Below are 16,308 nucleotides of genomic sequence, written 5' to 3' on the forward strand. Positions count from 1 at the left end.
GCCGCAAATGCTCTGCTTCCAGTGACGTCTCGGGTCCGGGGCCTCCTTGCAAGTTTATCTGCTCCTTAGAGGATCTCCTTCAGCCCTTGGGCATTCTTTCGAGTTCTCTTTCATGCCGTTTTAGTTGCTAAATTCCTTATAAGCAGTTAGTTTTTTATACTGCATAGCCCTTGTTCAAATGCCGTGTGGTTTGTGTATCTTAAGTGGATCTGACACACTAGTAAAATCGAAGTTGTACATATGTAATATGTGTGACCAGAAATTGTGTGTGTGTGTGTGTGTGTGTGTATGTGTGTGTGAGAGAGAGAGAGACAGACAGACAGATTGGAACTTGCACATGTATGACCAAGGGCAAATACAAGAATCTCCACAGTAGTGTTGTTCAGCTTAATCTGGAACTGAAAACTAATCCAACGGGAGATAAACTGGCTGTGGGATGTGAGAGAACACGATGAGTCAAAGATATCGTCAAGGTTTTTGACTTGGACAGCTGGAAGGTAAGAGTTGCCATTTCCTGAGATTGGGAAGTCTGCAAGAGGACGAAGGTTTTGACGTTGGAAGGCAATGTCAGAAGACAGTTTGAGACATCTTAAACTTGAGATGAGGCATTCAAATGGAGGCGTCAACAGGCAGTTGGATATGCCAGTCTGGATGGGGAGCCTGGGTTATCACTGAGGTTGTACATCTGAGGGTCCTTGGCATACTGAGAGTCCTTAAGGTCAAGAGTTTGCATAATGTCACCAAACAGGTGTGACACTGGAACACTCTTCTTGGATGACTGTCGTAATCTCACCCCACTCCTCGTTCACTTGTCATGTCCACCCTCCATCTCTACCCCAAAAGGGTCATCTTCCTTTGGCACCTAGAGTGACCATCTAAAAGCCTAATTCGGATGATACAACTTCACTGTCTGAGCCTCCTCAGTGGCTTCCCGCTGCCTGTAAACTACAGTCCAAACTCCGCACCGAGAGGATCCGGCTGCGCCTCACACCTGCATCTCACTTTATTCTTCTTCCCCTGTTCTCTCCAGCCCAGGCCCCACATGGGCTACATTGTTTACTCCTCAAATGCACGGATTGTTCTCATTTCAAGGCAGCTGTACCAGCTGCTCCTTCAGCCTGGAGGGGAACCTCATCTTTCCTGGCTCCTCCTTCTCACTCGAATTTCAGCTCAATGTATAGAATCCCTTCCTGGACACTCTGGCTAGAATGTTTGATCACTAGTCACTTTAACAGGACATTCAGTAGCATTTTCTCACGGCACTGACATGTGCCGTTGTGTTAGTTCTTTGCCTATCATCCGCCTCCCCTTCTGGAAGCTCAGCTCCCCCAGTCTTGCCTATGACTGTGTACTCACATTCCCAGTGCCCCGAACAGCGATACCACCTGTGAGGCAGTCAATAAATGCTTGCTGAATAAATGACTTACAGGATACTGCATCCGTTTTAGCTTCCAAATCAGAAACAGTCCTCACCAGTGTGGCTCAGTTGATCAGAGGGTCATCCTGCAGACTGAAAAGTCACGGGTTCGATTTAGGGTCAGTGCATATACCCAGGTTGCAGGTTCAATTCCCAGTCAGGGCCCATATGAGAAGGAAACTGACCATGTTTCTTCCTCTCTCTCCCTTCCACTCTCTCTAAAAGCAATGCAAAATATGTCATAGGGTGAGGATTAAAAAAAAAATCAGGGAGAGAACCTTGGGCTGCCATTTTAATTTTGTCCAGGCATCATCTTTCTTCATGTCTGCCTGTTACTCCTTCACCAGCTCCCCCTCAGGCACAAAAGCTCAACAGTGTTATAAAGATAGCAGAAAGAATACTTTATCCCAAAGTCTGTGAATCGGAGGATTGTGTAAAGAAGTTACTCTAATCTGAAGGTTACACAGTGGATCGCACTGGGTGACTCCGGAAGGCGACTGTCGGCCTCCCCAGTAGCCCCGCCCCAGGGGGCCCGTGGCGGCCCGGCCAGATCCGCGACAGCGGCTGCTGTGGTGCCACCATGGGGGAGGCTCTGGAGCACCTCTTCGTCTTCGTGGGGCTGCTGGTGTGCCTGCTCTACCTGGCAAAGTGGGTGAGATTCTCCAAATGCGTCTTCCTGCACTTCTGGAAAGTTTTGCCAAGGTCTTTCTTGAAGTCCATGGGACAGTGGGCAGGTAAAGAGAGCGTTCTATCTTCTGGTTTCTGTTGTTCTTGCTTATTATCGTTTGTCTCAAAAGACACACTGCATCTTTTCCCTTTGAGAGCAAAGATGTAATTCCTTTGGGTGATTTTAATTGAAGGGTTCTGGAAAGCATGAGCAAAGTTCGAATTGCTGGAAAACAAAAGTAGGGTCTGAGGTGGTGAATGGGGGAGGACCCTGCCTGTCTGCTCGTCCTCACCAGCTGCTCTTTCTTCCTCGTGAGATTTCTGATGCTACAAGTAGTAATTGCTGCAGAAACCGCTGCATCCTGTTCTCCACGTTTCCAAAAGCCTGGAGTGCCTCTGTTTTGTTAGTGTGTTTCAAAATTCTGAAATCTGAATAATTTCAATTTCACTTTATTAAAATTTTTTTTTGCCAAGTGTTATGAAAATCAAGGCAGCAAAGATCTCAATGGAGATGCCTTTACAAGATAGTTAGACAGAAACTCAGTCTGGTGGGTGTCCCAAGTGGGTTTGTTGCCACCTCCCAAAGGGACGTGTCTCCGAGAACCGCCATGTGAGATTCCAGCCCGTGGCTGGGTTTAAGGTGAAGGGCATGAGGCATCTCCTCAGATAAAGTGCTAAGGTTACATTTCCAAGTTGGGCACGAAGAAATCCAATGCCTTAAAAAAAAACTTAAGCTGCTTTAGAAATACCATGCCAGGAGAAATTATAAACAACCCTACAGAGCTGCCAGATAAAATACAGTTATATTTAAATTTCAGATAAACGAAGAATAGTTTTTTAGTATATGACACCCAAACACTGCACAGGACATACTTATACAAAAAAATTATTCACTGTTTACCAGAAAAATCAAATTCAACTGGCATCTCGCATCCTTATTTGCTAAAGGTGGCAATCTTATAACTTTCGCAATGGAAACACAACATTTTAGCATATGAAAACTGTTAGGAATGGAAAGCAGGTTTGTACCTGTGGCGTGCTCCATCTGCAGAGTGCAAGTGTCGCCCTCTCCCAGGGCAGTGTGCTCGGGACTCACATCCAGTGCTCGCCAGCGACCTTGCCAGGCGCTTAAACTCAGTGGTCTGGATTCACCTGGTCTGCTCCACACAGATGTGAATGCCCCACTGAGGGGGCTTGGAACTCTGTGCATGTGCTTTGCCCCTCCATGCAGGGCAGAGCCCCTCTAAGAACATACGTTGCAGAAAAAGTTTGCAGAAGGCTAGAGGCCAGAGCCCTTGTTGACCCAGAAAACATAATCTCAACCTGTTTTTTGAGTCAGTATGGATAATGTTATCATTAGCGCAAGTGCAATGTCTTTGAGCATAGGCAGCTATTGAGGAGATAAGTGGAGGGGGATGTGGAGAAAGTCCAATTATTAGAAACTAAAATTTTAACCCCCCAGAGCTCTGTGGTTGATTTGCTGATTATGTCATTGGTGTATCTTAAAAGACTTGCAGCTGCAAAGTCAGACAGTTTGGGTTCAAAACCCATCATCATAATTTTTAGCAGTGTGACCTTGATAGAGTTAAGAACGTCCTCTCTCGGTTTCTGATCTATAAATTAAGACTAATGATGGTCCCTACATTAGAGTCTTATTTTGAATAGTAAGTGAGATGATGCATCTCTAACATTTGAAACTGTGCATAGCAGAAAGGAAGCACTCGATAGATACCAGACATTGATCGATGTCATTATCCTAACCATAGCACAGGCCGTGTACTGGGTGATTTTGAATGTCCCTGAAATAGAGGGGAAGGTGAGGTGGAAGATAACCCTGAGCATATGTAGCACAGGAGCTCCAAACTCAAACCAGGGAGCTGCTTAATTGTTGGTGATGTTATGAAAACAAAACAAAACAAAACACCTAGTGGACTAGCTGATATGGTCAAGCCTTTTATTCCCCACATTACAGGGGAGTGCACTGACCACAGAGGATTGGTGTGAGAGAGATGGTACCTCCTGCCATCTGAGGCTTGTTATAAGAGGTACCAGACAAAGGGGGCACGTGCCCTAAGAGGACTCTAAATCACATTACTTCAGTGGGTAAAAGGTCTCAAGAAGCAGCCACAGGACAAGAAGCTGCTCCCAAGGAGATAAGGAGGGAATTACAACCCACTCCCAAAACAATACACCTTCCTTCTGGCCAGTGGCCGTCTGACCAGCTCTCAGTCACTGGAGGGGAAAGGGCCATGTCCACTGACCCCACAGCACAGCAAACACCTCTACTAAGATGAACAGGTAATATGCATGGGTTCACTTAAAGTACCTAAGTAAACAGAGAACCACCAGTAATTACTGAAATCGGGGTGCTTCTGCCAGTGTTGCTGCTGGAAGTTCGTACAGCTTCGTCTGCTCTTCCTCTCTAATAAGCTAAATGTCTATGTATCTTTCATTCACACTTTTAGAAAGTGTAACTTTTAATCCTTGGTGCAAAGGTAAATTGCAGATACTTATTTATTGAATTGTAGCACATTTTGATATTATGACTGAATGAGGTCTATCCTAGAGCTCAGCCATTAAATATGGACACAGTGTTGGATATGAAAAAATGAGAAGGCCAAGCTGATTGTTCTATATGAAACATCAGCGTCATTGAATGCAGGCTCTTTAGGTCCCTTCAGTTTATCTCATCCTCCTTTTGCATTTCTGTATTTTCATTTTTGTTAAGTCCCCTACCTTTCCTGGTCTTTGATTGCCGTAGATCTGTGGGGGTGGAGATGGGAAGGGGAGGACTCAGCGTTTAGAAGGGACCTTGAAATGTCCTCACAGTACAGTTGGATACATGGATGGAGATAACAGGGTGCATTGCTTGCCCTTGATGCATCAAGGCTTATGGGATCTGCATGAAATGCGCCCTGGCTGAAGTTTTTTATTTCACTTTGTAGTGTGTTTTGTCCAGCCTCACAAACCCCTCAGGGGGGGCGGGGAAACAAGTCATTTTGAACGTACAGTGAGGGAAGTTGAGGGCTGCAAACTTCCCGGTTGGGCGGGGTGGGCTAGGGAGCAGAAGGGTGCTGCTTTGGAATATTGAGTCCCAGAGAGCAGGCCTGTGAGGAGGAGGCGTAGCCAGTGAGCAAGGGGCCGTACAGGTTAACTCTGTGCTCTAAACCGCGCCTGCTTTTTGCAGTGATCACTGGAGCGGGAGACGGCATTGGGAAAGCTTACTCGTTTGAGGTGAGTTGGGTTCTTGGAGGCCTTCTCTGCCTCTCCGAACACGTCGCGGTCCTGTGGCACTCGCCCCGAGCACTAGGGTCTGATTAGAAAGGCTCGACTTTCATTTATGAAGGAAAATACTTTCTGTAAAACAGGAAAGTTAAAAGTCATAATCAGACTCCCTGGGTGCCTTATAAAGATACGATATTCAAAGGTGGCAGCATCTCCCTTCAGGACTTGTTTTAAAATTTAGGGGCCACGGTCATTTTCTAGTGTAATTGTACCACAAGCATTTATATACTTGAACACAATTTTTAAAAATTATAAACAGCTTTTATTTATCCTTTACATTATAGTTAGGGCATATATTGACTTAAAATTATTTGTATAGTCAGGACATATTATGTAGGACTATAATTTCAAGAAGATTAATGAGCGTTACCAAATATCACATAAGGAAGGATCTGATAGGGATGAGTCCCTGGAATGTGATTAGCATCTTCCAGTGTTTCTTTCCAGGCTTCCTATTTCTCTGCAGATACATAGATAGATAGGTAGTAGATGAGTATCTTCAAAAATACATTTATCTTATGTGTACTTTTGTGTGCTGTTTTTATTATTATTACAAATTCCATGAAGGAAATATTGTTTCCTGGAATTCCTACATAGTTTAATTCTCCCTAGGGTCATCACGCTGACCCCTAGAACCAGGTAAAACACAAAAGAAATAGAAAGAGCCGTAATAGATATTGTGAGGATGGCTGTCAAAAAATCAGTAACACCTTAAAAATATGAAATGCACGTCAATGATGAAAACTACACTGAACACCAGTACACCCCCCACGTGTCGCCTGGTCCCCAAAAGCCTTCACTGTGATAGATGCTAAACTCCCTGGGGTGGAATGGACAGTGCAAGTGTATGGGGGCACCTGATGGAAACTTCTGGGACCTTAAAAAGCCTACACCACCCCAGTTAAAGGAGCTCCTAGTACTGGTCTCTTGGGTCTGTGCCCCATCCTTCATCCTTTGATAGTTTCCTCGGTACCGACGTTCTGCTTCAGTTCTCGCTCTCACCCCAGTCCGTGTACGGCACCTTTCCGATGGTGAGTGGTGAGTGCTCATATGTGAGTGTTGAGGTTGGGGAGACCACACAGCAACCATTTGCTGCAACCTTGTGTCTTCCATACCGAAATATGAGGAGGAAAGCTTTTCTAGCTATTTGCATTAAAACTTTATCGTCCTTTATGTAACTATTTTCTACCTGAGACCAGGTTCCTGGAGAAGGCCTGACCCCTTATCCAAAAGACCCATGGCCTTACCTCTCAGTTCTCTGGAGTGGTGAGAACTTTAGGTCCTTTGTGATTTTCCTTAAACTCATGCTGGCTTGACCTACTTGTGGTCCTCTCAATATCTTAAGACTCAGATTTCTCTTTCTACTTATAGGAGGCCCATGTGGAAGGTCTCAGTCATTCGTTTCTCTGCTGTTTCCAAAGCAACAGCCTTGGGGTGGGGTTGGGAGCTGGGGGTGGCAGTCCTCACGCTGACACTACCTGGAGACTTTGGACAAGTTGCACATCTTTTCTGGGCTTCCAGTCTTGACCAGCACAAAAGATACCTCCCAAGAGCTTTCAAGTTCTAAATTCTATTTCTGTTCTAGACTAATTCTTGTTTTGCTCTTCTTGTATAGTTTTTTGGTGTTGTTCCTTTTTGTTCTTTCCTAAGGCAACATGTTAGACGGTTTCCTGGGCCCCTTACGTCTCCTTCATGAAGGCTTTTCTCCCTTGCAGGGAGCCCACTCTCGTCTCTCTGGTCCAAGTCACCCCAAGGGAAGCAGGGCAGAGCCTGGGAGACTGCGGCCTTAATGGCTGACCCGAGTTTGGGAGCTGATTAGACGTCTTCGTGTTCAAACCCTGGCTGTGACGCTCACTGCAGAGTTCACATGGGTCAATAAGCTGGATTTGATGACAATCCCGCCTGGGCGACTGCAAAGGTTGAGTGGCATGAGGAGGGCAAAATGCTTTGCGTGGTGTAAGCTCTTCAAGCTTCAAGCCAGCGACTATATTATTGGATGTTTAAACTGGGCTTCCTTTCCCATCTAATAACCCTTTTGTACTTACCCATACTTTTACTTTTTCTGTTGTTCTTTCTTCCTCCCTGATGTTCCCAGTCTCTTTTGTTATTTTCTTCCTATTCAGAGAAGTCCTTTAGCTATTCTTTTAAGGTAAGTCTGCTGGTGACTAGTTCTCTCTCTTTTCTTTCATCAGAAATGTCTTGACTTCCCCTTCATACCTGAAGGATAACTTTGCTGGACAGTTCATAGTGGACAGTTCTTTCTTTCAGCACTTGAAAAATGTGCCGCTTGCTTCTGGTCTCACAGTTTCTGAGGAGCCTGATGTCATTCAAATTGTTTTTCCCCTTCAGGAAGGCATTGTTTTTCTCTCCCACTGTTTTCAAGTTTTTTTTTCTTTATCTTTAGTTTTTAGAAGTTTAATTATGATGTTTCTTGGTGTGCATTTCTTTGGGTTTACCTTATTTGAGGTTCCCACTGCCTCTTGAATCTGTAAGTTTATGTCTCTCCCCAAATTTGGAAATTTTTCACTCATTCTTTCTTCAGGTACCTTTTCCTCCCAACGCTCTTCTCTCCTTCTGGACGCCAGTGACAGGCCTGTCAGACCGTTCTTATAGGCCAACGAGCATCTGAGAGGCTTCTCATTGCTTTTCAGGGTATTTTTCTTTGTTGTTTAGTTTGGGCAATTTCTACCGTTTTATCTTTAAGTCCGCTAATTCTTTTCTTAGTCCCCTCCATTTTGCTGTTAAGCCCATCCATTAGGCTTTTAATTTTGGGTGTTGCATTTTTTTCTAAAATTTTCATTTTCTTCTGTTTTTCTATCCTCTATTTCAGGGGTGTCAAACTATTTTCCCTGGGGGGCCACATCAGCCTACAGGTTGCCTTCAAAGGGCTAAATGTAGAGCTCCTTGCCCCTAGTTAAGGAGTGGTTGCATTTACACTGTCCTAAAATTACATTCGGTCCTTTGAAGGCCACTGTGAGGCTGATGTGGCCCCCCGGTGAAAATGAGTTTGGCACTCATGCTCTATTTCTCTGCTAAAACTTTCTAGTTTTCATTTGTCTTAACTGTGTTCATCACAGCTCGTAAAAGCGTTTTTGTGATGTCCGCTCTGAAACCCTAGTCATGTAAGTCTAACATCTATCTGTGCCCTCTTAACGCCGGCATCTGCTGATTGCTTTGACGTCACCCAAATTGAGAGCTTCCTGGTTCTTGGTGTGGAGAGTGATTTTTGAATGAATTTTGGACATTTTTGGTTTTATGTTAGAGACTTTGGATCTGATTTAAGTCTCTTTTTTAGGTCTACACCAACACTGCTTCAGCAGGGGCGTGGGGCTGACTGGTCCCTACAGGGTGAGATAGAAGCCCAGGTTCCTGCTTGGCCTTGTGGGAGTGCGCTGCCTCCTAGTTACTGTGGGGAGGGCTGAGAGCACTGCAGGGAAGGAGGGGAGGCGAGAGTGTCTCCTCACTGCTCCCCCAGGAGTCCGACAGAGGTGCCTGGGAAAGACAGCGGGGAGGGGGTAAGTCCTGGCTGTCCTTGATGCCTTTCCTGTCACCATACCAGGAGAAGGAAGGGAGGGAGACAGGTGCCTTGGCAGTAGAAGTTCAGGTTTCTTTTGACATGGTCGAGTGGGTGGGATGAAAGTCCCAGGTCTGTACTTGGCCTTCTCTGAGACCAGCCAGCCTGGCTGGGGGCTGGGACCATTGTTACAGCAGCCTCACCAGGATGAAAGTCTCAGCTCATCACCCAGTGTTTATAGTCAGTGGTGGCTGTTGGACCATAAAATTTTTCTGAGTTGTTTATCTGGAATACAACAGTTTTTATTTAAAGGCTTCTGCCTGCTGGTTCTTAGGTCAGAGAGAAGAGGCTTCTGTTGGGACTTATGTCTGCACTTGCTGGTATTTCTGAAGTTGGAGATATGTGAGCCCGCTAGCTAGCTGATCTTCTCTTCATCTTTTGGAGTCTTCTTATGTTCCTTTCCTGCATTATGCCCAGGTTGCCCTTCGTAGTTGCATTCAGTGGTAGGAATGGGGAAAAGTACTTCTACTCCATCTTTCTGGAAGCCTATTCTATATTGCATTTTAACTTCATCTGCAGTTATCTTTAGCAGGGCAAAAGAGGCGTCACCTCCTGCTAAAGGAATTTCAAGCATTACTGGGAGCAAGTGGGAAAACATTGTGGGGAGGGATGGGCCTGGGAGAAAGGACCAGAGAGGGCCTTCCTTCTGTGCCCCCGAGGCCGCTGCCCTGCCCTGTCTCTCACACCATCTCTCCTCCTTTAGCACCTGAATCCAAGCCTCTGCTTTTATTCACTGTCACACAGAGGAAGCTCTGTCTTTCCTGGCAGCCCCACCACCTGTCATAGATTAGCAGTGACAAGCACCTTCCTTGACCCAGGCCCTAACATACAGTAGCAGGAGAAAGGCTCATTCATCAGGGCAGCAGCCATTCTTCAGGCCGGTGCCCTGCAGTGAATTCTGGGAAAGAAAGAAAGTGCTTCTGTGGCTTAACTCCTGGGAAAAGGGGGACAGCAAAACCTGCATATGGAGCCTGTCAGCCTGGACATTCTGGAAATGGACTGAGCTCTGCTCAAGTGGACAAAGGGGACAATGCTGGCCCAGACAATCATTTGTCCTCTGCACCCCTTCTGGCCCACACCACTTCACATGGAACTTAAAAATGTCGATGGCTCTTGAGAGGATGGAAAGCCTACCAGGCAGAGAGCATCCTTTGTGCCCAAAATGCAAATTGCTTTCCATTCAATGGACAATCTCCCCTTCAGGAGGCCAGTGAAGTGAACTGAGACAAAGGTGCTACATTTTTAGCCATCCTAGGATGGACCCCAGGACTCAAAGATGAGGGTTGGAGATGGGGGGTGGGGAGGCGATTTTCCACATAGAGAAGAGAGAGGAGACTCCAGGGTGCCATTGGCAGGATCCCCCTGGAAAAGGGACAGTCCTTGTTTTTTATTTTTTAATCTTTTAATTTTCTACTTATTTTTAAGTTTGTTATGAAACCTTATTTCTCAGAGAGATTTTAGGCTGACTGTAAAATGGAGTGGAGGTACAGAGATTTTCTATGTGGCCCCTGCCCCCACACACCACCACTGCCCCATTGTCAACACCCCACCCCCGTCAGAGTGGGGCATCTGTTACAAACCCGTGAACATCGCCGACAAGTCATTATCACCCAGAGTCCCTGGCTGACCATAGGGTTCACTCTTTTTGGTTAGTTTTTCCGCGGTGGCTGTGTTTCAGAGGAAACAGTCAGACAGGCACAGCTGAAGATGCATTTCTTTGAGGATGCATTTCTGCCTCCTGCCTCCCGCTCCTTTGCTCATTCTGGTCAGAATGGAGCTTTATCTGGGGTCCGTTGAAACTGACAGGAAGTCTTTGGCAGACTTTTCTGTGGTTTGTTTTTCATTTAAACCAGAGCTGTGTTCCAGCTTTCATTTTTGAATAAACTCTTTTGTATGTCACGTTTAAGTACACTAGGAAATTGACTATTGGGAGGGGACAACAGATGCAGAGAATCACCTCTAATTATCTTTATAAAAAAAAGATTTTATTTACTTATTTTTAGAGAGAGAGGAAGGGACAGAGAAAAAGAGGGAGAGAAAATTCAATGTGCCCCCTACTGGGAACCTGGCCTGCAACCCAGGCTTGTGCCCTGACTGGGAATCCAAGCAGCAACCCTTTTGGTTTGCAGGCCAGAGCTCAATCCACTGAGCCACACCAGCCAGGGCTAATTATCTTCTTTTAAATGTCTAGATATTGATCGATTTTTAAAACACCGTATTGTATATATTCCAGGTCAGGGACTTTATGGCTGAGGACCATCTGTTAGAGTGAATGTAATTTACTTTAAACACCTCAGCATAGATGATATGATATGCACGTGGGTCACTTAATTTTTATATTTTCAATAGTTTCTTGAGATGTAATTTACAAAGAAAAAATTTACTTAAGTAAGTGCACAATTCAATGATTTTTCATAAATTAACCAAGTTCTCCACCATCATCACCATCCAGTTTTAGGACATTTCCATCACTCAATACAATTGTAATAAGCTCCCTCACGCCTGGTCACAGTAAACCCTTCATTCGCGCCCCTGCCCCTAGGCCACCGCTAAGCCTTTCTGGATACTTCATGCAAATGTCACCACACAGTAGGCAGTCTTTTGCCATTGGTTCTTTCACTTAGCACAATGTTTTTGAGGTTCATCCATGTTGTAGCATGTGTTAGTGGTTCCTTCATTTTCATTGCAGAATAATATTCCACGGTCTGGATATACCACAGTTTGTTTATTCATTTGCCAGTTGATGAACATTTAGATGTTCCCATTTTGGGCAACATGATAACACCACTGTGAACATTCATGTGTGAGTCTTTGTGTGAACATATGTTTCCATTTCTCCTGGGTAGATTACTCAGGAGTGGAATCACTGGACTATATGGTCACTTTATGTTTAAGGTCCATGAGTTTAGTCCCCCTTTCCGCAGCACTTGATTCATAGTTGAAGTTAACTCCCAGAGGTGAGTCTGCTGGGTTCCTTTACTTGCCCCTCCAGACACACTCTCGGTCCTTCTTTGCCCTGCTCTGTGCCCCACAAGGCTGACTTGTACCAGCAAACTTGGGTGGGCTCTGGTTTCAGCTGCGTTTGGCCAGTGGGGGGCCCTGGCAACAGGTGAGAGGGAGGGAGGAGAGTGAGGTTCGGTTCTTTTCTGCTTTCTCTGTGAGTCACACAGTGTTGGCTTGTGACCCACTGCTGAACATCACAGTGCGGCTGGGCAGCCCTCTTCACACAGCTCTTCCTCTGGTTCTGCTAACAGTTCATCCCTCAAACTCTTCAGGCCCACAAAACTGATGACAGGCCTATAGTCATTAGCCTCAGAGTATTGTGGTTTCTCTACACCCTACACACACCTTGTAAGTTGTCCTTTTACTAAACTCTCTTCGAGTTACCCAATTTGAGTGTGCTGTTTCTGTCAGGACCCTGCTACCTCCAGTGTTTAGTCAATCTTTTTTACCCTCACTCAAGGACATGCTTATTGATTTTAGAGAGAGGGAGAGAGAGGGGAAGAGAGGGAGAGAAAGGGAGAGAAACATGGATGTGACAGAGAAACATCCATCAGTTGCTTCTTGTATGCGACCCAACCAGGGACTGAACCCTCAACCTGGGTATGTGCCCTGACCTGGGAATCTAACCTGTGATCTTTTGGCCTACTGGACTATGCTCCCAACTCACTGACCCATAACAGTCAGGGCAAGATGTCAGTTAATTTTTAAAGATACTAAATTGAAGTTCATCAACGTCTATGCTTCAGCTAATTGGACTTTCATTAGAGGGTTTGCCTGTTAGTCAAGAGATGTTATGAATGATTTTCCTGAGAAAATGCAGTCCAAGATAATGTGGATTAGCTAGAAATATTGCACAGGCACTCTTGTCCTCATAAAAAAAAAGACGTGATATCTTGTTTGGCCATGCATCTCAGCACTTAGTGAAGGATTCTGTCACCCGACCCACGAACAGGCTGACTGCATCCTGTCCCAGGACAGTGTCTACCTATCTGGAATGAGCCTTCATCAAGGTCCTCACAGAATGCCTAAGGGGCAGAGGGCTGGGACTCTGCTGAGCTGTAAGGACAGGTTTGTGATGGTTTTTGGTGCCAGTTTACCGACAGATGTTGGTGTGGTGGGATTTGATCTGAGGCTTGCTTGCATTTTGAAGCACTCCATCTGCTGGCTGGGGTGTGGGGAGGAGACCTGAAGCCCTCATCTCCTGAGAACTGGAGGATACAAGAAAGGCCCAAAGATTATGAACAACCAGATGCACTTAGGACGTACAAAGACATCAGATTTACTGCCTGATGTCTAGGGTTCCAGCCATCCAAGGTTCCCGATCAGCTATGCCCAGTTATCGGACCCCCAGGGGAGCATGTGAAACTGCTCTGGACTGTACAAAAGCAACCTACTGTCTCCAAGTAGGGCCAGCGCCTCTGTTCTCCCTGGTCACCTTGGTCCCAGCCAAATCCCATGTGGGAACCACCCAAAGCACTGTCACCTACTTTTCATGTACTTGCTTTGTTCTCCTTTAAAAAAATTAAAGGTTTATTTTGAGATCATTGGAGACTTACATGCAGTTGTAAGAAATACAGTGTTCCCACATACCCTTTCCCTAGTTCCTCCACAAAGCTACTGCACAGTATCAAGTCAGGGTGTCGGCACGGAGACAGTCAAGTACAGAGTAGTTTCATCCCACAAAGATCACTCGTGTTGCTCTTTTACAAACACCCCACCCCTCCTACTCCCACTCCCTCCTTAATCCCTGGCAAGTACTAATCTGGTCCCCATTAATATAATTTGGTCATTCCAAACATGACCAAAATGGAATCATATGCTTTTGTAACATTTTGGATTGACTTTTTTTCAGTCAGCATAATTTTCTGGAGATTTATCTAGGTTGTGTCAATAGTTTGTTCCTTGTCAGTGCTGAGTGGGATTTAGGTTGCAGCCGTTTCAGTTCGCTCTAACCAGCCACCCGTTGAAGGACATCTGGGTTGTTCCCAGGTTTTGGCAATACAAATAAAGCTGCTGTAAACATTTGTCTCCAAGTAATTATGAGAGCATAAGTCTGTACTTTTCTGGGATAAACGCTTAGGAGTGCCACTGCTGGGTGCTATGGTAGTTGCATGTTTAGTTTTAAAACTAAAAAACTGCTGAACTGGTTCCCAGAGTGTCTGTGCCATTCCCCCAGCAACGGCTAAGTCACCCGGGTTCCTCGTGTCCTTGGTACACCCAGTGTCATCGCCTTCTTTTACCCCTATTTTATCTATTCTGCCTGACAGCTGTATAGTGAGATCTAATTGTGGTTTTAATTTGCATTTTCCTGATGTCCGATGATGTTTATGAGTATATTTTTAATTCAAAGAGGCACAAAGAAGAAAACAGCAAAGGTCATCATCTCTTCGCCTAGATAATCCCTGTAAAAGATAAAATAATGCAGGGATAAAATGAGAAAACTTAGGCACCACAGGAAGACAAAGAAATAGAGGCCTCTCATCATTCCTGCCCATATCCTGCCCTTCTCTGTCAAGATCTCCATGTTCAAAATGTCTTGGGATTTCTTCTACAAAAGGTGAATAAAACCCATGCTTATGCCCGCACTTCCATGTGGAAAAGGATGTTGGTAGAATGGTGGAGGACAGCTGCAGTGACCGACACGGAACAGCAGTCCAGATTTTCCTGATTGGCAGGTAGTTTTGTCCAGGCTCCTTCTGCCTTGTCTTTGCCGGCCTTTGCTCCACTCTTCAAAGCTTGAGCTGGGTCGTGAAGCTGCATGTGGATGTCCTGCAAGCCCACTGACTGTCTTGTGGCCAAACCTGGGGCAAGAACAGCCAGGTGTCATTTAATCTCATGTCCACGGAGACGTGGCAAACAAGTTCCAGGAGCCCACCAGCAGCCTCACTCAGAAGGCACACCCGTGTGTTACTCTTGGCCATGTCAGCAGCCTGGGATCCTCCTGTACACAGCCATAAACCCTGCTCTAAACTTTGTCTTGTTCGTTAATAATCTAGGGCAGAGATCTTGCCACAGCAAAAACATACAGATAGATGGTCTGCGTCCTTTTTAATGATCTCAAGGATATTCCTTTCCAGGAATGTACCACATCTCTTTTATCAGCTTCTTAGGTGTTGGCATTAAAGTTGAGTTTCATTTTTGTTTTTACAAATAATGCTTCAAGACACACCCTTGAACATGTACACGTGCAAATATACATCCCTATCAGTCAGATAGCCGGCTTATAGATATGTGCATTTAAATATTGGATACTATTGCCAATTGTTCTCTATAAGACAGAACCAATTTTAGTCCATCTCATATTATTATAAATTTTAATATTTATATAACATGAGTTTAATATATTTAAAATGTTATGTGTTTTACTTTTTGTCACTCTGATATATGTAAGTAAACCTGTATTCTTGGCTATTAATGTCTAGAGAGTTCTAGAAGCAAAATATGCAACTAAACATTGTCTGGTTTTATTCCTCCACATCTGGGCAGCTCTAGTGCCACCCCCAACACCAGAGATGACACGCATGCCGGTGCTGCTCCCAGCTCCTATGTGACAGACAGCGCAGTCAGAATTCTTCTCAAGACAGTTCTCCAGGAAGCGACAGGAAAGGCACAGAGCTGGCCCTCGGATTCTATGCACTTGCCTAGCTCTGCTTCAGACCAGCCCAGGAAATCCCCACCGTGCCCTGTTCTTGACCGTCCTCTTACTTGGCAATATATGGTGGTACTTTATGCTGTTTCAGCAAGGAAATTCTTCTTCCTAATGTCTAAATTACTCGAGTTTAAGTTACTCCAGCTGCATCCTCAGCTTATTCTCTTTCACCTTGTCTTAAATGAGAGTAGTAGCTTTTAGTTATTTTTACGTTCCCCTGGATCCATTGTTTTGTTCCTGTGCAGCTTGACTTCAACCCTCTAATTTCTAATTTGGGCTTTGACTGTCCTTGGTTCATTGCAGTATGCCATGAATGTGTGTGCGCATGTGTGTGACATAGAAAGAGAAGGTGTGTGTGTGTGTGTAAGAGAGAGAGAGAAAAGTGTATCAAACAAGAGTGTATGTAATGCATAGGTGTGTTTTTAAAAACAGTGACATGAGTACTCTGTCCCTCATCAACCAGCTTAAGAAATATAACATGACCCAAGTCCTTAAAGCATGCCACACAGTCACATGTCATGCCTTAGTGTTTCCTCTCTCTCACCCAACAAATGTTGCTTACCAGGAGCATTGTTTTAATAATTTTCTTACTTAACAATTCTCTTACATATACGTGTATCCCAAAACATGTTGGTTGCATTGCTTGTTTTGAATTTCATGTAAATTGAGTCATATATTGATATCTTTTTTTGTTTTTGTTTTAGGCGTGGTTGT

The 16,308-nt window shown here is 44.9% G+C and overlaps 1 protein-coding gene across 1 annotated transcript in view; it reads left to right on the forward strand.

Moving 5' to 3' along the window:
- Positions 1-1,973: 1,973 nt before the first annotated feature.
- Positions 1,974-16,308, forward strand: part of HSD17B3 (hydroxysteroid 17-beta dehydrogenase 3) — a 44,673-nt gene continuing 30,338 nt past the window's right edge. The window contains exons 1-2 of the mRNA XM_037143306.2: positions 1,974-2,151; positions 5,271-5,317. Of these exons, the coding sequence (XP_036999201.2) occupies positions 1,998-2,151; positions 5,271-5,317 (201 nt within the window). The 5' untranslated portion in view covers positions 1,974-1,997. The remainder of the gene's footprint in view (positions 2,152-5,270; positions 5,318-16,308) is intronic.

This window comes from Artibeus jamaicensis, unplaced genomic scaffold (assembly GCF_021234435.1).
Source record: "Artibeus jamaicensis isolate MK-2021 breed Jamaican fruit bat unplaced genomic scaffold, CSHL_Jam_final scaffold_1964, whole genome shotgun sequence".
NCBI classification, from domain to species: Eukaryota; Metazoa; Chordata; class Mammalia; order Chiroptera; family Phyllostomidae; genus Artibeus; species Artibeus jamaicensis.